The sequence below is a fragment of the Oxyura jamaicensis genome, chromosome 26 (assembly GCF_011077185.1).
Source record: "Oxyura jamaicensis isolate SHBP4307 breed ruddy duck chromosome 26, BPBGC_Ojam_1.0, whole genome shotgun sequence".
NCBI classification, from domain to species: Eukaryota; Metazoa; Chordata; class Aves; order Anseriformes; family Anatidae; genus Oxyura; species Oxyura jamaicensis.
Window position 1 is genome coordinate 3,051,876 of NC_048918.1, and position 21,939 is coordinate 3,073,814.

Below are 21,939 nucleotides of genomic sequence, written 5' to 3' on the forward strand. Positions count from 1 at the left end.
GAGCTCTTTGTTTTTTTTTTTTATTATTATTATTTTTTTCCCCCCTTCCTCTCCCCCTCACTTTTCTAACTCGCCCCCCCAACCCCCCCCACCCCCAGCCCCGCCGCTCCGCGCTCGCCTCGCTCGAGATAAATAATTGGGGCGGCCGAGCGGCCCCAACTTTCCCAATTGCTGGGAGAAGCAGCCGCAGCCGTCCCCCGTCAACCTGCAGCGAGACCGGCCGTCGCTCCGGCGCCCTGGGAAACCCTCTAGAAAAACCCACAAGGTGAGGGAGAGGAGGAAAACCCACCGGCACCGCCAAAAAACCAACCCCCCCCCCCCCCCCCGTTGTAGGGGGCCGGAGGAGCCGGCCGCGGGGTTTTGGCACCCGGGGTGGGGGGCCCCGACCCCAATCCGTGCCCGCCGTGCGCCCGGCTGCGAAGTTTGGGAGTTTTCGGTGCGCCTTTGTTCGGGAGGGCGGATGGGGTGGTTTGGCCTTGGGGGGGGGTCCTAAGAGGGGTTGGGGGGGGGGTCTTGAGGCTCCGGTGCGATGCCCGCTGCCCGCGGGAGGGCTCGGGGGGCTGCCTGCTGCTGGCGGTGACGGCGGCGGCGGCGATCGGGGCGCCTTGGCAAAGAGTTTTTCCGTACGGAGCCGTCGCCTTCTGGGGAGGGGGTGTGGGGGGGGGGGGGGGTTCCGAAATTGCTGGGGTAAAAAATAAAAATCGGGTGGCGAAGCCTCGGCGGGTCGCTGCAAGCTCCCCCCCCCCGCCCAGGGACGCCTTGGCTCAGCCTCGCTCGGCGCGGTCCCGGCTCCGTGGCGCGATGCTGCCCCGGCAAAGTTCGCTTGCTCCCATTCTTCCCCGAGCCCTCTCCCTCGTCCGTGTCCTAAACAAACGCGGCTCTGTCTCTTCTCCCCGGCTCCCCCTCGGAAAGAAAAAAAAAAAAAAAAAAAAAAGAAAGGCTCTCCACAAAGTGCTGTGCTAGCAGCAGATTGCTCCGAATATTTCTTTCGGTGGTGGGAAATCTGCTTCGAGTTGGCAGGCGCGTTCCCAAGGTGTGTACAGGGGAGAACAAGTGGAGTGTAATTGGGTTCGCTTTTGCCATTTGGGATTGATTCTTTTTTTTTTTTTTTTTCCTTCCCCCCCATTTAAAAAAAAAAAAAAAGTGAAGAGCTGTCGCCTTCTCTTCCCCCCTGCCCCCCGTGCGCTTTCTAAATCAAATAAAAACCCGCGTGGGGCAGAGCAGGAATAAATCGCGGCCGCCCGAAAGCTCAACTTGGCTCGGAGCGGCGAAGCGCACGCTTTGAAAAAACTTGCCCTGGGATTTTGCTCCTCTTAATATAGTCCTAAAGGAATTTGGGTCCGGATTCCTCCCCAGGATCCCCCGTCGGGTTTAGGCAGCTCCACCGGCTCCGCTCGGCGGCCGCGGGATCCCGAGGTTGCCTCTTGCCACGGTCGGACCCAACTTAGCATCGGGTTAAGCCCTGGCTTTTCCGCGAGCATTGTAAAGCTGTGGGGCATGCCATAAAAACGTTATTAGTTTCTGTATTAAAAAGCCTGGGTTGTTTTTTAACCCGAACCAGAGGGAGGATTTGCTTTTTACAAATTTTCTTCTTGTGCCTTAACAAATTGACGCGAGCACCGCGTTGCGCCGGGAGCAGGCGTTCGGTGGGAAATGAGCACGACGTGGGGCTGGCGCGGGCGCCGTGCCCCTGCTCGCTGTGGGTTCGTGGGGACCTCGCTCCCCTTCGTCCTCCCCGGCTTGTCAATTAAACATGGCGAAGTCTCGAGCTCCTGTGAAACCCAGCTCTGAGTTTATTTTTTTAACCCCCCCCCCCCCCACCCTTCGAGTCTGTTTAAAATCCGCCAAGCCCCCGGGGGTGGGTGCATGGAGAAATCACCGGGTCCCTAAAATTCACCCCCTTATTTTTCTTTGCTTTTTATTATTATTATTTTTTTCCCCCTTTAGGTTGCTCAAATCGAACTGTAAATGGGGGGGGGGGTAGGGGGATGCGTTGGGGGGGAGAAATCTGGCGAAAAGCAAGGAGGAAATTTCATGTGCCGAGGCGGGGAGCTTTTGTCAGGGCTGCGGAGCCCCGGGGTGGCTCCGGCTCCTGCCTGGCGTCCGCCCTTTGTGGTGCAGGGCTGGGGGCGAGGGGGGGACGGGACTTGGAGTAGTGCTGGGGATCCTCCCGGCTCGGAGGTGCTGCCTTTTCTTTAAAATTTTATTTGAATTTAGTAGTTGTTTGGGTTTTTTTGTTGTTGTTGTTGGGTTTCCCCCCCCCAGGTCCAGTTTGATGCTGAGCCCGAAGCAGGGGGCTGAGCATCGCCGGGAGAAGCAAACCCTGCTGTGACCCGGTGCAGAGCCCAAACTTGGGCTCAGTTTGGGGGAGGAGAAGGTGGAAAATTCCCCTCCTCAGTCCCAAGAAGGTGCTGCAGGGTCCTGGGCCCCGGGGGCAGCCGTGGGTGCCCCCCGTGGGGAAGGGGCCGGGTGAGGAGGATGCACTGGGAAGCGCCCGGGCGCCTTTCGGGGCAAGGTTTGCTTGGCGGGGGGGCGGAAAGCTGAGAAAACCGGTGGAGAATTGGGACGAAAAGGGCTGAAAAGTTGTGGTTTGGGGGCGGGGGGAGGCGAGGAGGGGGGCTGAGAGTGTGCGGGAGGGGGAACATCAGCGGCCCCGCTCACCTCCTGCATCGGGAAGGGGAGAGCGGCCGGAGCGCGTGTGGGGATCGGTGCACCCCATAAAATGCAGCGCCGCCGAAATCCCCGCTGCGGGCCCGTGCCCCTTTCTCCCTCCTCATAACCCGGCAGGAATGCGAGTGCACTCACTTGTGAAGTTGCTGCCCGGAGAGCCCGGCAGCTTTTCTTTTCTGCCGCCGGAGAGGGGGATGCTTTGAGGCTGTTTGTTTCTGGCGGTGGGGCTGGGGAGGGGGGCGGCGAGGCTCCGGCTTTGAGTTGTGTTTTTTTTTTTTTTTTTTTTCCTCTGCTTTTTTTTTAATTTCTCTTCCCCCCCCTCCCCCCCCCCCCCCGGGCCCCTTCTCGGCCGTCCCGCGGGGGGCAGAGGGGCTGGAGGTGCGGGGCCGGCTTTGCCTTTGTGGTGGCAAAGTGGGGGGCGAGCCCTGCGCGGGGACGCGTCCCATTCTTCTTCCCCAAGAAAGGCAGGACAACGCCGAGCCCCCCTCATTCCTTTCACCCCCCTCCCCATTTCATTTAAGAGGAACACACGGTTCTGTCTTCTGGCACCTCGTTTCCCACCGCACAGCGGGCTTTGGCGGCTGGAAGGGTTCGGGAAATCCTCCTGACCCGTGGCAGGGACAGTTTTCCCCCCTGGCCGTGGCGCTTTCGAAGCGCTGAGCCCTGGCCGCAGGTGGTGCGGGGGCTCCGGGGGAAGCTCCCCGCTGCCTCCCGACAGCTCCCAGCCCTCGGGGCCGGGGGCGATTTCCACCCCCCCCGTCCTTCTGCTTGCCGCCGCGCCGCTGTCACCTGCAGTTTCTGGAAGTGGAAACGTGAAATTTCCTGCCCTGTCCGCTTTCATTTCCATCTCCGCCGGCGCGGCCGCTCGCCGGAGAGGGGCACGAGGGCACCTTGCAGGCGGGGGCTCGGCTGTGCCTCCCCAGGGGGAGCTGCTGGCATCTGCCCCTTGGAGGGGCGAGCGTGGTGATACCAAGGGATGGAGGGGAAAAATGGGGGGAATAAAGCCCTAAAAGCACTTGGAAACCCATCCATGCATCTCAGGAGATGTAAAAACACGACAACGTGCAGCCTCTGGGCACCCTGGCGCACCTGAGAGAAGTGCTCCCTGCCTCTGCCCTTCGATGTCACCTCCGCTCGCTGTATTTTGATTTTTCCAGGAGAAAAAAAAAAAAAAAAAACCTTGCACGCCGGGGATTCCTGGCTGGCAGCTCGGCCCCACAGCCAGGCAGCACGGGGGTGGCGTGGGAAGGGGCTCCCAGCATTCATGGGGGGGCACAAAACCGTCCCCGCACCCCGTGGGGCACCGCGTGCGGCACGCTGGGACCTGCAGGTCGGGTGGGGGTGGTCGGAGCTGGAAAAACTTCCCAATTTTTCTTCCCCCGAGAGCGTTTTGCAGTTGTGCGATGCGCAGCGGAGACGCCGCCGGAGAGGTTTTCTCGAAAACTTTTCCCTGCTCTGATTTAAAGCCCTTTTGGCAACCAAGTTTCAGCGCTGGAAGCGTGATGCTCGCGACAAAACCGCGCTGGCGAGCGCGGCAGGGCAGGGGGAGAACGGAGAGGCAAAATCCGCCTTCCCTCGGAGGTCCGCAGCGAGCTGCAGAGCCCGTCCGTCCGCGTTTTATTTCATAAAGATCTCGCTCCCCTGCCCGCAGAGATTAGATCTGGGGACGGAGCTGAAGGGAAGTCATTAAGGGATTACGATGCCTTGTGCCGCGAGCGCAGACGTGGGTACGGGGCCGGCCCTAACGGTACCTGGATACCGAAACAAACGAACCCTGCGCGCTCAAAGCACTTGGCACGGGGTGTCTCCATCCGCTCGCCTCTTTTTTTTTTTTTTTCCCCCTTTTATTTTTTTATTTAAAGGGGAAAAAAAAAAAATAAAAGCCTGCGTCGGAGATGTGCTCGGAGTTGCTAGCTCGGTTGTTAGCTCAGTTGAAGCAAGCCGGTGTCGGCGCTCGCCGGCCCCAGGCGACGCTCGCTGCCTGGCTTTCATGCCCTGGCAAGTTGGCAAGAAAAAAAAAAAAAAAAAAGTCTTTTTTTGCTTCGTGCTCAAACGGAAATCCTTCTCCTGTGCCGCGGTTGTCGGGTCCGGATCAGCAGCAAAAGCACTTTCAGTTTTTTTATTATTATTTTTTATATATCTGTATTTTTTTTTTAACCAAAGGGGGAGAGGAGGGTGGCTGCGAAGGGGGAGGAAATTTCTCCCGGTCCCGGCGGATCCTGCGTGCGTTTATCAGGAGCGAAAGGTGCAATAATGAAACTTCTTTTTTTTTGGGGGGGGGTTGTGGGGCGGGGGATTGCTTTCCAAAACGTGGGCAGCTGTGAAAACACGCGCACAAAAAAAAAATCCTTTTTAAGGTACTAGAGGGGGAAGAAAATCCTGTCCGGGGGCCCTGCTTCGGAGGCAGTTTGAAAGCTGTTTATTCTGCCTCATTGGCAAACCTCTTCCACGTGACCGTGTTTGGTCGGGAGCTGGCACGGGCCGATGGGGAAGCTGCCGGCCGGATCCGGGCGCCTGGGGCTGCTCCCGGCCGCGCCGCGGGCTCCGAGGGCCGCGAGGGCTGCGCGCTCCGGGGGCGCTCGGGTACGTGTTGGGGACCCCGGATCCCCCCGTGGATGTTTTGGGGGGGGGTTGGGTTTGGGGGGGGGGGGGCCGGCTCGAGCCCCTCGCTGTGTGCCGGTGGTGGTGGCACCGAGGAGGAGCCGTCGAGGGTTTCACGTGCCGGGGCTGGATGCGCTCCAAGAGGCTCGGGGATTCGGGGCGATGCCGGCCCCGGGCTGGGCGTTTGCTCGGGCACCGCTGGTGCTGGTTAAACAAACAGAAGGAGAGGCCGCGCGCTCGGCACCGCTGCACGGGGGCCGCGGCAGGGATCGGCCGGGATGAGCGGCTCGCTGGCGGCGGGCGGTGTCGAAACGGCTCGTTTCAACACACCTTCCCCGGGGCGCTCGCGGGACTGGGTTTGTCTGGTGGGATTTAACCGTGCTGGGGCGAGCAGAGGGAGAAAACGGCAGCGGTGCGTGCTCCCTGCTGCCGTCCGGGGCAGCGTGCGCCTCGCCGAGCATCGCGCCACGGGTGTCAGAGCCCGGCTCCATCCTGCCCTCCCTGCGTGAGCCTCGGTGGCTCGCTCGAGACCTCTGAGTTTATTCCGTGCGCCGGAGATCTGTGGTGAGTAGCTCTTTTTGCCTGCCGAATGTGAACGTGCAAGCTGGGGACTACGCTGTGTGTAGTGAGATCTGGACGGGGACCACCTCGGAGGAGCCGTCACGGGCTGGATGAAAGCTGTCTCCAGCCCCAGGAGCGTGCTACAGCCAGGGCTTGTGCTCGGGAGCGAAGGATGCGCACGGGTCCCGTCCACCCGGGGACATCTCCTCTTGGTGGCACGCGTTGTGCCCGGGGCTGGCTCGCTGGTGGCTTGCAGCTGGGCTCGTGGCTTGCTTGGATGTGTGGCGTCACGTGCTGGGGTCGTCGGGTGGGTCGGCTGCTGTAGGATGGGGTTTCCAGCATGGGGGGTCCTCGTGGCATGAGGATGATGATGATGATGGCTGTCCCCAGCCCAGCTCGGCAGAGCAGGGCCTGGAACAGAGAAGCTGACCCCTCTGCATGGGCAGAAGGATGTGGGGCTCTCCAGGACGTGGGGTGGTCGGTCCCAAGGGTGTTGGAGCTGCCCCTGACTCTGGGCAGGGGGACGGCTTATGGCATGAAGTGCCAGCCGGGGCGGCTTCTTGGTGAGCATCGGCAGGTTTGGGCTCCCCTGGACCTGGCTGTAGGGAGAGATTTGGGGCAGAGACCCCCTGCCATGGCCTGGCCCAGCCTGAGGGTCCCCAGGTGGTGTCACGTCCCCTCCGGGTGCCACTTGCTGTGTCCTGGTGGCCACCCTCCAGAGGCACTGTCGGCACAGGCTGTGCTGTTTTCTGGGCTGCCCCAGACAGAGGAGCACACCCCGAGGCATGGAAGCAGAGCGGGACGGCGATGCCTGGAACCAAAGCGAAACCTTTAACCGCACACATCCCATCCGGGGCATCTCCCCCTCCATCGGGAGCTCCGGGCTCCTGGCAGGGGCAGGAGGTGGCGGCGAGATGCTCGGCGCACCGGGGTGCTGTGCCGGTGGGCGGCCGTCCCCCGGAGTCCGAAGTCCCCGGCCGATCCCTCCTGGATGCGGCCAGACCCGAGGCTGGGAGGGAAATTCCCAAATGCAGCCACATTCGGCTTATTAGAAACGGAAGGAGGAGAGAAAATAAAAGCGTGCGTGGGGACAAAGTCCTGTAACTTCTGTGGCAGGAAATGTGGATTTTGAAAATGTGCTGTCCCGGGCGTAGCCGCAAACCCCACTTCTTTTGCCACCCCGGATTTGGGTAGGGGTGAAGCGGCAGCTTTTATAAAACGGTGTTTCCAGCTTTGCCCTTCTCTGATATTGTCTCCGAAGTATTTACGCCTTCTCCTTTGCTCCTCAGGCTGCTTTCCCTGCAGGGAAATCCCTTCCTGACCGGAGCCGTGCAACTTCTCTTCTGCACAGGGGCTCGGAGCTGGGTTTTGCTCGCTCCCGTGCCCGGATCGTGTCGCCGGGCCCCGCTCTCAGCCTCGAGCGTTTGTGTGTAAATGAACCCCCCAAAGGGCCAGGATTTCCCAGCTGGGAAGCAAAAAGGGGTGCTCGGCTCCTGCCCTGCTGGAAAACCTGGGCTGGGGGAGCTGTGGCGGTGCTGGGCTTGGGTTCGCAGCGGGGGGAGCGGAGCCAGGTCCTTCCTGTAGGCAGGTGCGAGGTGGGAATGGGGGGGGAAAAGGAGAGAAATGGGCAACGGAGAGCAGACGGGCAGGCCGTGTGTCGGGCCGCATCCTGCACCAGGACAAGGCTTCCTGGGGGTCGGCAGAGCCACCCCGGGTTCTGCAGCGTTTTGGAAGGCTGGGATGAAACCCGCAGAGCAGCCGGGCGATGGGGAAACGCTGCAAAGCTGCTGCTGCAGGGAGGGGAAGAGAAATAGGGAAGAAGTCCTACAATCCCTTGGTGGGCGAGGTGTGTGTAAGCGTCCTGGAGCAGGGATTGCCGGCCGAGCTTCCCTCTCGTGGCGCGGCACGAGGTTTGCTTCGTTCCTCTTTTGCTGTAGCTGCAGGCGGAAGGTTTGTGCTGGCTTCAGCCCGGCCGAAAGTCAGGTCTGAGTTCCCCCATCGCCGTGGGATGTGGCAGGGACCCGGTGTTAACGGGACAGGTCCCGGGGCTGATCCCTCCCTGCCCTGGAGGATGCTCGGGGCTCTCCGGGTCCGGCCCCAAAGGTCACTCGCTCCCTGCTCGGCACGGCTCCGGTCGGGTTATTCTCGCTTCCTCTTTTAACCCAGGTTTTTATTTATACCTAGCGTGGCAGATTCCGCTTTTAGGCTCCGCTTCCAAATCCCTTGAAGTCTTTCCCTTGATGCTGGCGGGCTGCAGCCTGAACAAACGTCCTTGTCTGTGGGAAGAGGAGCCGCCGCTCCGAATCTGGGTCAAGCTCGGGGGCTGTCGGAGCAGCCCCGTCCGGGATCAAACGCCGCATTGTTCCTCGCAGGTAGCGCAAAGGTGCCGAGGTAGCGCCGTCCCCCCGACACCCCCCAGATCACAGAGCCTTTTACAGGACTCTGCTGAAAAGGGCAGTCCGTTTAGAAATGCAATGAGGGAAAGCTGACGGGGTGAGGGGAGCGTTTGGGGATCGCAGGGGGCTTTGGGGAAGGTCGGGGCCAGCTGGTTGATTATCCGCGGTGATGCGCCAGGAGCCCCCGGCGCTGCTGAGCTCCCAGCCCTGCGCTCGGGGGCAGGTTTGGGACACACAGACGGACAGACGGCTTTTAAATTCCGTACAGGATTATGGCTAGGGTTAGGAGCATTGGTCCACGCGGGGCTGGTGGCGTGGTGGGCACCCGGGGGCTTGTCGCTCGTGGAGTTTTGGTGACCCGGATGGTGTCAGCGCTGTGTCTCGGTGTCGTTCCCATCCCTTGTCCTGCCGTGGTTGTTTTGGGGACGTGCCCTGACCGGGGTGGCTGGTGACAAGGCCAGCGCTGCTCAGGAGCACTTTGGTGCGCCCCCAGTAGCACGCTCACAAGGGCTGTCCTGAGCTGGGATGGCCACGCTGCTTTGGGGTGAAACCCGCCAGTTCCAGGGATGGCGAGGAAAGGCACCGCCGGGGCCGTGTCCCCAACACACCCTGCCTGGAGCCATGGAGCGAGGTGCTCCATCTCCGCCTCTGGGGAACGCGTTTCTGGGGCAGGCGAGAGCTGCGCCGGCTGCCTGCTTCACCAGGGACATGACAGACCCCGCGGCAGCAGCGGCTGTGCCGGAACCTTGCCTGCACCCTGGTTGGGATGGGCACCAGTCCCACCGTGCCCCCTCTGCCCTGGCAATGAATCCTGAATTAATATCATAAAGAACAAGGACTTTATTTTTGTAAAGAGGGGCAGAGGGGAGAAAACCTCGTGCCGTTCCAGGTGCGCTTTCCAATGAGGCTGCAACTCATACCACCATTCTATCGCAGCGCCGCCTGTCCCATGCCACCGAGGATGCCCCCAGGGATGCCCCCAGTGGCACTCGGCCACCGAACCCCCGGTCACTTCTGGCTGGAGCCTCGGCAGTGCCCTGCGTGCTGCTGCTTTGTGTGTGCACCCCGTGCCTGGATGAGTTTGGGGGTCTCCATTCCCAGGAGGAAGCATCACCCGCTGCCGGCGATGAGCAGGGATTTGGGGGGTGCAGACCCCCTCTGGCACAGCGTTATTGCGCCTCTCGTAGCAGTCCTTCCGTAGCTCTGTCCCAGTTTATACAGCAGGGATGTGCTGCTGGGATTTGGGAGGGTGCTGAGTCCCGATGAGTGCTTTAAGGGCTGAGCTCTCGGGTTGGCAGTGGGGCTCAGGAGCCCAGCGTGGTCTGGAGACGCTGGGGGTGGTGCTGCGGGACCAGCTCGCCTGCCCGGCCAGAGGGATGCTGGAAGCGTGGCCGTGCGATGCCGTCCCTGCCGGGAAAGGAGACGAGCTCCTGCTCCGTCCCTGCAAGTTGTGCCCCAGCGAGGGTGCTGGGGGGGCTCTCCCTGGCCCCGCACAGCTTGGGATCGAAGAGGATGCGGCGGCTGAATGCGGCTCATCCCAGGTTGCCCACCAAGGACCGCGGCGCGTGGGGGGACCCTGGCGTGGGGAGGTGCTTCCCCCGCTCGTGGGGATGCTCTGAGCCTCTGAGCCCTCTTCTGCCCACCCAAAACTTCCAGCACACCTTTTCTCTCCGCACCGATGCCATCCTCGGGTGCCGTTGCCCATGTTTTAAGGCAACTCCTGAACCTGCTCGCGTTCCTCCAGCTGCGGCTCCCGGTGCTGCTGTCGGGAGCCGTGTTTGTCCTCGGGGTGTGCTGGAACCAGGCGGGAGGTGCTGAGCCCGTGCAGGGCACCCAGCCGTGCAGGAACAGCATCAGGAAGGGGTTCGAAGCGGCCGAGCCTTGCTCCAGGGGTGCTGGCGAGACGGGGAGCCGGCCTCGGGCCATGCCTGCCTCTGATTCGGATGCAAAAAAAAGGACTTCAGACCGAGAGTTTGAAAGTGCCCAAGGATAGTTCTCCCCCCCCAGCGCCTTATTTCTTCTTTCTCCTCGTGAGCAGCATAATTTCTGGATGGAAACCAGGCCTCTTCCTGAATAGAAATGGGACTTGCAGTGGAAAGCATCACTGTGCAGCGGGGAGCGCGTTAAGTAGAGCGTTTCTGGATGAATTTTTGCACAAACATGACTGAGTCTGGGAAAACTTGCAGCTTCTGAGCTCTTCCCTCGCACTTAATAGGCACGGCGTTGTTTTTTTTTTTTTATTTCCACCCTCTGGATTATTTAAAGGCCAGAAGAGACTTTTAGCAACCTCCAGCCTGACTTCATGCAAACTCAGCTGGAAAATTTTGCTCGGGGCCGTGTGTCCCAGCACCGCATCCCTCGGGGCTGGCGGTGTCGCTACGCCCGCGCGCCCCCGTTGCTCCTTTTCCTGGTCCCGTTTGGCTCTCGCCTGCTTCCAGTTCATTTTCTCCCTTCTTGGCTGTGTCCTCCCCCTGCTCAGCCTCAATCTGGTTTTATTTTTTTATTTTATTTTTTATTTTCCCCATAAACGCGCCGTCACCAGGAGCCTTCCTCCGCCCCGGCACTGCCCTTCCAGTTCCCAGGGCTGCCGGGTGCCGCTCCCGCGCCGTGGGTGCCTTCCTCAACCGCAGACACATCAGGACACTTCCCTGCCCTCCTCTTCCTCATCTCGCCGTGGGGCAGGCGTGGGACACGATGCTGTTAGTGGCTCTGTCCGGGAGGAAGAGCCCTCCTCCTCCTCGGCACCGGCTGGAGGCTGCGGTAGGTGGGTGCCTCGGCGGGGACACCCGCGGGCACGGGTGGCTTCAGGCTGTCGGCGCGCAACAGGGAGGGAAGGGATCACAGCACGTGGCGACTTGGGTGAGTGACACCTTGGGTGTGGGGTGTTTTGGGTGCGTGGCACCCTGGGCGTGCGCTGCGTGTGCCCCGGAGGCTGGCCCGGGGCTCTGCAGCGGGCAGGATGCGTGCGCCACGACCGTGCCTCCCCGCCGCGTGCGCTCGTCTTGGCGAAGAGCGAAAAGAGCCACGCGCACCACGTTTGGACAGAGCCTTCACCCCCAGCCTGGCTTTAAGAGATGTCGGCGTGTCCCCGCAGCTGGAAACGGCGGTGGGTGGCTGGTGGGTGCCGCACAGGACCGCGGGCGCGAGGCTGCGGGGCGCGCACGCGTGCACGGGCGGGTGTGCGCACGCACGTGGGTGCGCACGCCGCTCTCCTCCGGGGCTTGGGCTGCAAGCTCTTCCCCTGGAAGTGCAGCGATGGGAGGTGCTTTTAATTATTTTAATAGGATTTTGAGGCAGGAGCACGCTCGGGCTGCAAATCTTAAAGGCTTCGTCCCGCGTGGAGGCGCGGAGCGGTTCTGACAGCGAGCTGTGCGTGTTGGGAAATCAGCCGGGTTCTCCTCCCGTGTGTTTTTTTTTTTTTTTTTTCCCTGGGAGTTTGGAGCATTTTTTCTTCCCTGTGAATTTTTTTTTTTCCCCACCCTATTCATTATCATTTTTGTTAATTAGATTGTGATGGGAATGGTCTCTATTCAAAGGGAAAAAACCTCAGAGATGTGTTTTTACGAGTGTGCGTGTTTCGGGGCGGGGGGAGCAAGGATGCTTGAAAGAAATCATTTTAAAAATAATTTCTTCATAAAGCTCTTTAAAAGAAAAACCCAGTTACCCTTCCCCCATCCGGGGCCGCGGGGCCCGCCCCCCCCTAATTAAACGATTTGAATTTTCACGTTAACCGCTTGGTGCTTCCTCGGCGCCTCAGATGATTAGAAAGGGATATTCATTTATGCCTTTTAAACGCCGCCCCGATTAAAATCAGAGAGATTTTTTCCTTCATCAAAATCTAACATCCTTGAAAAATTAATTTGATGCCTCTTGTTATCAATTAATTGAATCTCGTTGGGAGAGAGGCTCGTGCGGCGGGTGGTTGGAGCTGGCCCTTCTGTTCTTAGTTGCTTTCCCCCCCTCTCTTCTCCCTTCTGCTGCTGCTTCCAAACACTGACATTATAAAACTCGGCCTTTTCTTATTATTTTTAACTCATCTCATAAAATAAAATAAATGAATGAAACTTGGTCTCTCTTCCCACCCTCCTCCCCCATTCCCCTGAGCTCCCCGTCTCTGAAAGACCCTTTTTTTCTCTCTTTCTCTCATCCCTCTCTCCTATAACTTACGAGGCAGTGGGAGAGAAAGAAAGTTAGGGCTTTAGCAATTTCTCGGCGTAGCAAAGCGGCCAGGGTCCGTCTTTCTTCCTTTCTTTAACTGGGGATATTGGATATTTCATTTGAATCTCCCTCTTTTCAATTAAAAGTGCGCGGCTCCTTCTCTTAAGCCCGCTCTATTCTCCTCCTCTGTCTCTGCAGCCGGAGAAGCGATTTTCCTTTCTTTAATATTTCAGCTCTTCCCCCGAGACGGGCTGCCTGCGTTTTTCTTAATAGACTTTTTCTCCCTCTATTAAACTTTTCCAATCTGCGTCCCTTTATTTTTTTTTTTTTCCCTTCCCACCTCTTTAAACAAAAAAAAAAAAAAAAAAAGAAGAGAGAGGAAAAGTTACAGGATTTAAAGAACTGGGACGTTCAGGAAGTTATTTCAATAACTTAGGGGAAAAAAAAATGAGGCATTAGCTTCACCTCTCCTTGGAGGGGATCTGGCCGCTTTGAGGTACGGGTGCCCCTGGTGCCCCCTTTATGTCCCCTGGTGAATTTGGGGCTGGGGTTTTTAGGGAGTTGGGTAACTCGAGCGAGTGCATCCCCGCTTCTGCTTGGTGGGGTCGCGGACGCGCTTGGTTTCCTCCGAGGACCGAATCCACGCCGGGCGCTCGGTGCCCCTTGTGGGATGCTTTTGGGGAGGTCGTGTCCCCCTGCCCACAAGTGTGGGGGGGCTTTGGGTGTTTTTTTTTGCCTTGACGTGGGTCCTGCAGGTGGGAGATGCCGTTGCGTGCATCCAGACCTGTCCTGGCTTCGGTGCCGGTTCTGCTCCCTGGGGATGCCGAGGCTTTCGGAGGCTGCTCTGCCCAGTGGGGGCCTGGGCAGTGGTGCTGTGCGCTGCCCTGCCGTGCATTTTCCCTTTGAGTTCCCCTCGATATCAACCCCTTTACACTGAGCAGAAGGGAAGCAAGTGGCTATTTCGGGGCTCTGCTTTATCCCGGGACCATTCCGGACCCTATTTCGGGGCTCTCCGATTGCTCGTGCTCTGCCCCAGCTCTGCTGCTTTCGGGCTCCTCCATCCCTCCGGCCCCCAGCTCTCTCCGCCAGCTTCCACCTGCAGGGACGCGGCTGCTGGACCCGCCGGGATGCTGGGTGCAGGTGGTGGGCACCCATGGGTGGGTGCCAGCGGCTCCCTGGGTGCTGCCCCGCTCAGGCTCCCCCGGGACCTCTGCGTGCGGCTCCAGAGCCGCGAGACCGGAGCCCCCGTGCGCCACGTCACTATTTAATTAGACGTCCCTGATTAACAAAACTTGGCGTTCGGCTTCCTCCTGCCCTCATCTTTCCTGGCTCCGAATCAATGGCTTTGATATGCTAATTAGGGAGTAATTTAATTTCAAAAGGCCGCAATTAACAAGGGTGTTGTGGACATGCTGTAGTTAAGCGGCGTAATCTAATTTGCATTAGTAACAAGCAGGGACTAATTAGAAGCTTAATTAGACACTTAGACGGCTCTTGTGTTTACTTTCTTAATGAGATGGAGTGGGGCTCTCTCTCTTTTTTTTTTTTTTTTTTTTTTAATCTTTTCAAGAGCGAAGGGAAGCGCACGATGGAGCCGCGGCCCCGGCGCGTGCCCGGCCCCACCGGAGGGGTTTCGGCCATCCCGGAGCTCGGCGGGGAGCAGCCGGGGCCGCTGCCCACCCTGGGTGCTGCCACGGGTGGGAGCGGGCTGGGGTCCCGGGGAGAATCACCCATGGGGTTTGCAGCAGCCGGGACGTCCTCGATGCTCGTGGAGTGTCCTCGGTGCCGCCGGAGCATCCTTGGTGCTGTTGGAGCATCCCCAACGCTGCTGGAGTGAGGTCTGGAGAGCGAAGCTTGCTCGGAAGGAGACATTTTGGAGCTGAGCAGGAGCTGCACCGTGCCCAGCGCTCTCCTAGGGACTTTTCTTGGTGGTGACGCTCAGCTTTCCAGGTGCACTGTGAGTAGGGCAAGCCAGCTTTTCGGGGAGGAGGCAAACCTCTCTGGGGTTGTTCTCGCTCCATTTCCGAGTAGCGGCAAACGCTCGCCGCTGCCTGATGGCCCCGGGGTGCTCGTGAACCCAGCTGGGGTGAGGGAGGCTTCGGGGTGGCCCCGGGGAGAGCTGCGGGTGGGGAACGGCGCCCAGAGCTCTTGGCCCTGCCCAGGGAAGTTGCTGGGAGCGAGATGAAAGTGGGAGATGAAAGTGCCCAGAGGTGTGATCCCATTAAAGCGGTGCCTGGGCTTAGCCAATCCTTGGTTCCTTAAATCTCTTCTAATTTTCAGTAATGCTTCAGATTCATTTTAGCTCCCCTAGACTTGTATTTTAATCCCCTTTCCACATTTCCATGTGTTTATGTGTTAATTAAAGGGTAAAAAGCCATTCTCCGAGCAATCCCGGCTGCCGCTTCTCCTCGCGGAGCCAAAGCCTTTTAAGATTAGCCAGCCTCGCTTCCCCGAGCCTCGCTCGGTGCCGGATCCGGCCAGGCAAGTTGCTCAACTTCCCATGGCTCGGAGCAGATCCGTTGCCTGCGCCCCAGCCTCGTGCGCGCGCCTGCTCCCGGCGGCACGGGGAGCACCCCACCACGACGTGGGATTCCCAAAGCTCCTGGTTTGTCCGGGTTCGTGGCAGCCCTGGATCCGTCCCCGCTGCTGCCCAGCCTTTGGGGGATTTGCTTGGTTTGTGCTGCTGCATCCGCTGCTGGTGCCCACCGGAGGGGTTGGCGGCGAGCTGCGGTGCCGCGGGGTGCCCCCGTCCTCGTCTCTGCAGCCTGGCGAGGATGGAGCTGGAAAAAAGGGTTGGGGAGATGGGTTTGGGGCCGGGGGGTGGAGAGAGGGGTGGAAAAAGCCTCCAGAGCAGTGCGACTGGGGTTTGCTTGCAAATGTCTGGTGTCATCGGCTTGTTCTGCGCTGGCACAACGCGGCCCCGCAGCGGGGCCGTGCTGGGCACGGGGAGCGTCTTCCCATTTCCAGCTGCTCCCGGGCGGTCGTTCCCAGCTGGGGTGCACCTTGGTTTGCGTCGGGGGATACTGAGGCGAAGGAGCAGCAGGGGACAGGGACCCGCCGGCCGTGGGGGGATGCGTGCAAGTGCCCAGGCCTGGTTCATCTCCGTCGGATGCTCCGCAGGCGCCTGCTTTCGGCCGTCCTCGTGCGCGTCCCCCGCTTTGCTGCGTGGCTGCTGCCAGAAATACCGCGCCGTAACTTCCCTCGGCCCCGTGGGAATTACTCCTTGCCCACGTCTGCTCTTACCCTGCTTGGGTTTGGGCTTTTAGAAGCTATCGGGGGCTGCGCCCTTCGTTTCCCTGCCCCTGCCGGGCTCTGGTTTGGGGTGGCAGCAGCACGAGCGCGGCCGTGCGCAGCCCGCGAAGGGCGATGCAAAGTTACGGAGCCCCCGAGGACTGCTGTAATAAGGGTATATAAAAATAGGGGAGGCAGCTGAAATAGGTGTTTGGGCTTCTTCAGAGCTCGCGGCCTGGGGTGTACCTGCGTTTGCGTGTCCCGAGGGCTGAGCAGAGCTATTTGTGTTCGCATCCGTTGCTCAGAGTTGGGCGGAGGAGAAGCAGAATCACCACGGTGGGCGGGTTGGGGTGTCCCGAAAGTCCTCCGGAGCAGATGCCTCGTCCCTTGTAAAGATCTGCGAGCCTCGTGCATGGCTCCCACGTCCTCCAGAGCAAGCCTTCGCCCCAAGCCAGCCTCCGGGTTCATCCTCTCCTGTATGCCAAGGGTCCTGAACGCTTCGTGTCGTGGTGCACACGGGCACCCGTGGGACGGCCACACGCGCACCCATCCGGCAGCAAACCCCTGATCTGTGCCCGCCCTCCCGGGGAAGCTGTGGGCATCCATCAGGCTGTTAATTGCGCTAATTAGAGAATGCGGAGGTGTTAATTGGAAAGCCCTGGTCTCGTGGCTGTTTTTTTTGGGGGGAGGGGGTCAATAAAACTGAATTGATGACTTGGCGTGATGCGCGCGCTTACCAGGTTAGCGGCAAGTCAGGGGATGTCAAGGAAATGTTGCTGCTCAGATCAAGCAATTGTTAATTAAAAAGCGACCATAATTAATATACTCTCGTCGCCATATGGTACTGCTAAAGGCTGGGGGATTCTTTATTTGCAATTCTGCTTCCCTTCCTTTGTCCTGCGAAAGGTGCGCACTTAAGTAAAAGGGGAAAAAAAAAAAGGGAGAGTGCTCATTCAGTGAAATGGTTTTGAGTCTGCGATGGTAATTAGCGATCCATTTGCGCAGCTTCTGTTGCTCATTGCCATTAGAGGGGTCCCCTCCCCTTCCCTTTTAAGTAAAACCATCATTTTGTACTTTATCTGGCTGTCGGATCCGCCGGCGGGGACGGTCTGGCCAGGGGCCATGCCTTCGTGCCTGGGGGAAGGTCTGATCCTGATTAGACCCTCTGGATCCCGGCGTGAAGGAGAATCCCTAAAATATTGGCTGTCTGGGGCGAACTAAAATAGATGAAAAGCCGGCGCTGTGATGCTGCGCAGACCTCCGTCCGCGCGCGGGGACGCACATGTGCCGGAGCACTTACGGAGAGCCCAGCCCCTGCTCCTTCCTAATTCACGGCGGCCCCGCAGCGCCGCAGCCCTTGGCTTCATTACATATATACGTATATTTTTTTCCTTTAAGGTTTTGTAAAAGTTTTATGTGAATGGAAATATTTTCGTTATTATTATTATTGCTTGCTTTTATGACTTCCCTCGCAGCGCTGGGAACCCAAACACACCAGCGTCCCGGTAGGGTTTGCGAGCGGGAAGGCAGTTTACTAGACTTGGAAAGGGACCGGCGCTGGCTGCGGGATTCGCCCGGCTCTGCCCCATCTGCTGCAGCATCCTGGCCCTGCTGGGGGAAGGCGAAGCAAGCCCCCGGCTCCGGCTCCTCAACGGGAAGAGATTTCCTCCTAATTCCCAATAGTTAGGCTTCAATTTATGCCCCGAAGCCAGGAAAGTTTACATCCTTTCCAAAACTTCCCCCCCCCTCCTTTTTTTTTTTTGGATTTTTTTAATACTTCCTGTTGTAACTCTGGATATTCTTGTTCTCCATATAAAAGTCAAATCCCTTTCTTTTTTTCTTTTCTTTTTTTTTTCTTTTTTTTTGAATCCTGCTGAGTTTTTTGGCCGTGGTGATACCTTGTGACTCCTGGACAGGCCCGGTCGCCGCTTTGCTTTTCCCTGCGGGGCTGCGCGCCTTCGGAGCCGGGGCTTCACTGAAGGAAAGCGAGAAAAGTGACCAAACTGAATCTATTTTTTCTAAAAGCTCTTGTTGGGGCATTTAGGGGCCGGCGAGCAAACGTGGTTTTCAAGGGCAAAAGGTGTTTTCTTGCCTTCAAGGGCTCCCTTCCCTTCTGGGCACCTGAGACCTTTGCTAACAGGGCTGAAAGCCCCGTGGGGCTGGGAGGGAGGAATCTGGGGCAAAATCGGAGGAAACAGGGGCTCCGTCTCCTCCAGCTTTTTCGCTCCTAACTCGGCACCTGCAGGCGAGCATCCCTTCCTTCGCCCTGCCCTTCAAAGGCAGCTAAAACGCCGTAATCCCGTTAACCTTGAGCTCTCCCGGGGCTGCCGGTGCGTCCCCGTGCACCGCGCACACGCGCGTGCTGGCGGCGCGCGGGCTGCGGGAGGGAGCCAGCAGCTCCGCATGGGAATTAATGTCAGTCATATACCCTGCGGAAATGACTTTTGAAATGCATATAATCTCAAACATGCAAATGAGAAGCTTGCTTCACCCTGTTTAATATGAATGATCAGCTTCTGAATAGCTATTATTACACGCCACATTTCAGCAATTATGTTGTTCGCGGTTTGTCTTTCTGTCTTTTGGGGCGGGGTGGGGGAAGAAGGGGGGAAAAAAGAGAAGAAAAAAGGGAGAAATGGTGTTCCTTCTCCCCGTCCCTCTTGCTTTATTTATTCCCCTCCTGTTTCGAACTCGCGGGCTGGCTCCAAGCGGTGGTGGTCAACGCCGTTTTGGTTCTGATGTGGGGAAAGAGGAGAGAAAAGTGGGGGTAAAACTGCGTCCTCTGCTCTTCTGCAGGGCAAAATGTGTGTTGGGAGGGAGGGAGAGACCCAGCACCCTGCCTCCCAGCTGCTCCCAGCTGCTTGGGGCTGGATGTGGCCCCTGGGAGCCGGGGGGTTGCAGCTCTGCAGGCTGGGGCTGGGGGTGCTCCCCGTTCCCAAGTCCCGAGGCTTTTCGTTCCCCCTGGACCCGGCACTTCTGCAGGTGGATCCCATCCCTGAGTCCTGCAGCGTCCCCACACTGCTCCTGTGCAGAGCCCGGGGGGGACATGAGGATGCGCGGGGCTTTCGCAGGAGGGGACCCCGCCAGTGTCCAGCACTTTGCACATGGGGACCCTGAGCTTTACATCTAACGACTTACCCGCTAATTAAACCCAACCGAGGTCCCTCCGAAACCGCTCCCTGCAACTCCTCAGGAGTCCCTCCCCTAGCTGGGCTGTGCTCCTTTACCAAGCGGCTCCACGGGACGCTTGGGGGTGAGCGCCCGGTGCTCGTACAGCCAGCTGTGACGTGCCAGCACCACCAAATTCCCCAGCCCGATGCCGCTCCTGCCGGTACCCCCCCAGCTCCGTGCGGTGCTTTGGGTGCCCGTGCTGGGGAAACCGAGCCCTGGATGGTCCCTGAGATGGCTGGAGTGGGGCGCAGCACCCTGATCCTCTGCCCTGCGTAACGGGGACGGTGGTCAGGGATAAACGCCCTGGATGCAGAAAAGTGGTGTGCCTTCCAAGAGCCTGTGCTTGGGGGAAACGAAGCTCAAGAGATGCAAATGCTGCTGCCAGGGGCTGGAGCAGGGAAGGAGGGCGCTGGGTGCCGGAGCTGAGATGCTCCCCGAGGACTCGGTGGAGATCGAGGTTTTCAGGGCGAAACGCGCAGCGCGGGCTCCACGTGCTCGGTCTTCGGCCGCATCAAAACTCTGCAACTTTGCCGCCTCTGTCGTCTCCAAGTGAAACGTTTCAGAATTTGTGGTTCTGTGACAAATTCTCAGCTTCCAGGGTTTCCGTCAGGCAGGAGGAAAGCTGAAAAGTGCGGCAGTTCCCCAGGAGACAGGGTGTGCTGGCAGCACCTTGGGGGCAGCTCACGCCACTGCCCGCACCCACCCACCCACCCTACATTTGATTTTCCAAGAGCTTTTTTTTCTTTTTTTTCTCCCTATTTTTATTTTATTTATTTTTTTTTTGGAGTTCAGTGACCTCAGCTAAAACTGGGTGTAGCCTGACCACGGAACAGGCACGGGGGCGGAGGTGTGGGGGTGCCGGCGGGGGGCTCGGTCTCTCTTCTCAGCCTCTACTTTTCTCCCTCCTCGTTCCTCAGGTCCTGCTAGCAAGTCATGATGGTTGAATCCGCCTCAGAGACGATACGCTCCACTCCCTCCGGCCAGAACGGGGTCAGCAGCCTCACCAACCAGCCCGATGGCGGCGGGGGCGGCGGGGGGAGAGAAGGAGCCGCCAGCGGGGAGGCCAACGGAGAGATGAGCCCGGTGGAGCTCCTGCACTTCCAGCAGCAGCAGGTAGGACGGACACCCCGGCGTGCTGTGGTGCCTCCACGAGCTGGTCCCACAATATGGGAACAGTTCAGGGACTTCTGGGTCCACCCGGTCCACCCCCTGCGCCACCAGGGCCACCCTGAGCAGGGTGCCCAGCACCATATCCAAGCAGCGTTTGAAGATCTCCAAGGAGGAGCCTCCACAACCTCTCTAGATAACCAATTTCAGGGGGTTTGGGGTATCTAGGGTTGGGGCAATGCTAGTTTTTACCCTCCCTGTGTCCCTAGGGCTGGTTGCACCAGCCCCGGTCTCTTTGCACCCATCCTTGTTGAGGGGTGCAGGTGCTGGAGGTGGCACCCTGGCCGTCCCTGCCGCAGGTGGCTGCATTTTGGGGTGGGGGGAGCAAGCCTGTGCTGGTGGGGTCAGCACGCTCCAGCCCCCTTGGTGTGGTGCAGGAGGGCTTTGGGGACAAGATGAAGACCTGTTGATTGTAAAAGCAAGGGCAGGTTTTGATCTGAGCAGCATTTGGGCATGCAGGTGGGCGAGCAGAGGCGCTCCCCCAGTTTTGGGGGCTCATGGTGCGTTGAGATGAAAAATTAACCTTGCGTGTGTGGTTTAAAACACATGTAAATGGCCTAAAACAACGTGTGACGGCCTAAAACAGGCGTGACAGCCGTGTGCATGAGCTCTGTCCTTGCACACACACGTGTGCACCTCGAAGGAGCCCTCTCGGTGCGTGTCCCCCGGGGCACCCGGTGCTCTGCCTGCGCGCCCGCGGGGAAGGGGGCTGCGTGTGCGTGCCTGCAGGTTACCTTTCAAAACAAACTTGGGCGAAAACATAAATTTTCCTCCTCGGATACTAAATAAGGCAATGATCCCTGCCTCGTACGGAGATCGCCTCCCTGAGCCATAAATTCCAGCGTGAAAGCTGTAAAAAATTGCTGTGTCTGATACTTTAGTAGTGAGTGCTGTAAATCCATTACCTGAATAACAGCCGTTTCTCACGCAGTTAAGCCCCTGTTCCCCTGATCTGAAGGGTAATCATGCGTGTAATGCTTCTGCAAGTCACCCCTGCCGAACGCGCCGCCGCGCTCCCCTCCCCGCGCGGGGGACGGCCCCGAATTTCCCTTTGCTGGAGCCAGGAGGAATTGGGGACACTTGTTCCTGCATGGCCAAGGCAGTGTGAGCGGCTGGCACGCGGGCAAAGCAGTTGCCTGCTCCGTAGGAAAGAGGAAAAAGGGTTTTCTGCGGGGTGCTGGTGCTTTTGGCTCGTCCCCGTGGCTGCCCTGGTGCTGCGTCCCCAAATCCTTGCGGGTTTTCTCCCAGCTCAGCCCCCTGATCCTGCCCTGCCCGGCGCCTGGGCTTCGTTTTGTGTCTCTTCCTTGGGGCTCCCGCTGTAATTACCCTGGGAAAAAGTCGCTGGCACGTGGGGTTATTAAGGGAGAGGGTTTGGTGAACTTCCAAACCCAAATGACATCCGCAATGACAGCACCTCGGGGCCGGGGAAGGGGGGGGGGGGGCGTCCCGAGGACCATCAATCTTCATGCTCCAGGGCGCGGGGCTGAGCGGCAGCTGGGGTCAGGGATAAATGGCCCCGTACAGAGAGTTTTGCACAATTAGGTGCTTTATGGAGGCTTTACACCATCCGCGGGAGCATCCAGCATTCGCCCCCGGCGCTCCTGCACCCTTGGGTGCTCCTGTCTGACATCTCCCCCGACCCGGCTCCCGAAACATCACCTCGTGCTGCTTTTTCTTAGTTAATTGTGTGAACGCTCCCGAGGTTTTTGGGGCCTGGGAGGGGCAGAAACCCACCCGAGTGCCCCCACCTGAGCTTGAGGAGCCACCGGTGGCTTAAAGCTCAAGGGTTTGCTCGGATGGGGCAGTTCCCAAGGGGGGGTCGTGCTCTGCCCATGTGTTTTGGGGCTGGTTTTGTTCCTCCTGGTGCAAGGAGCAGTGGCTCCGACCTTTGTTGCCCAAGGTCCGTAGGCACCTGGCTCCCATGGGTGCCACCGTGTCCCCCGCGGGTGGAAGAGCAAACGGGGGGGGGGGGGGGGGGGGGGGG

General features: G+C 59.2%; 1 protein-coding gene across 7 annotated transcripts in view; it reads left to right on the forward strand.

The window, feature by feature from the left end:
- The first annotated feature begins 117 nt into the window (after window positions 1-117).
- Window positions 118-21,939, forward strand: part of FOXP4 (forkhead box P4) — a 57,726-nt gene continuing 35,904 nt past the window's right edge. For 5 of the 7 annotated variants that reach the window (XM_035346973.1, XM_035346977.1, XM_035346978.1 and 2 more), the window contains exons 1-2: window positions 118-265; window positions 19,706-19,901. In XM_035346973.1, the coding sequence (XP_035202864.1) occupies window positions 19,722-19,901 (180 nt within the window). In that variant the 5' untranslated portion in view covers window positions 118-265; window positions 19,706-19,721. Of the gene's footprint in view, window positions 266-5,123; window positions 5,254-16,345; window positions 16,358-19,705; window positions 19,902-21,939 lie in introns of those variants that run through there. The other 2 variants (XM_035346975.1, XM_035346976.1) reach the window with 2 other exon arrangements.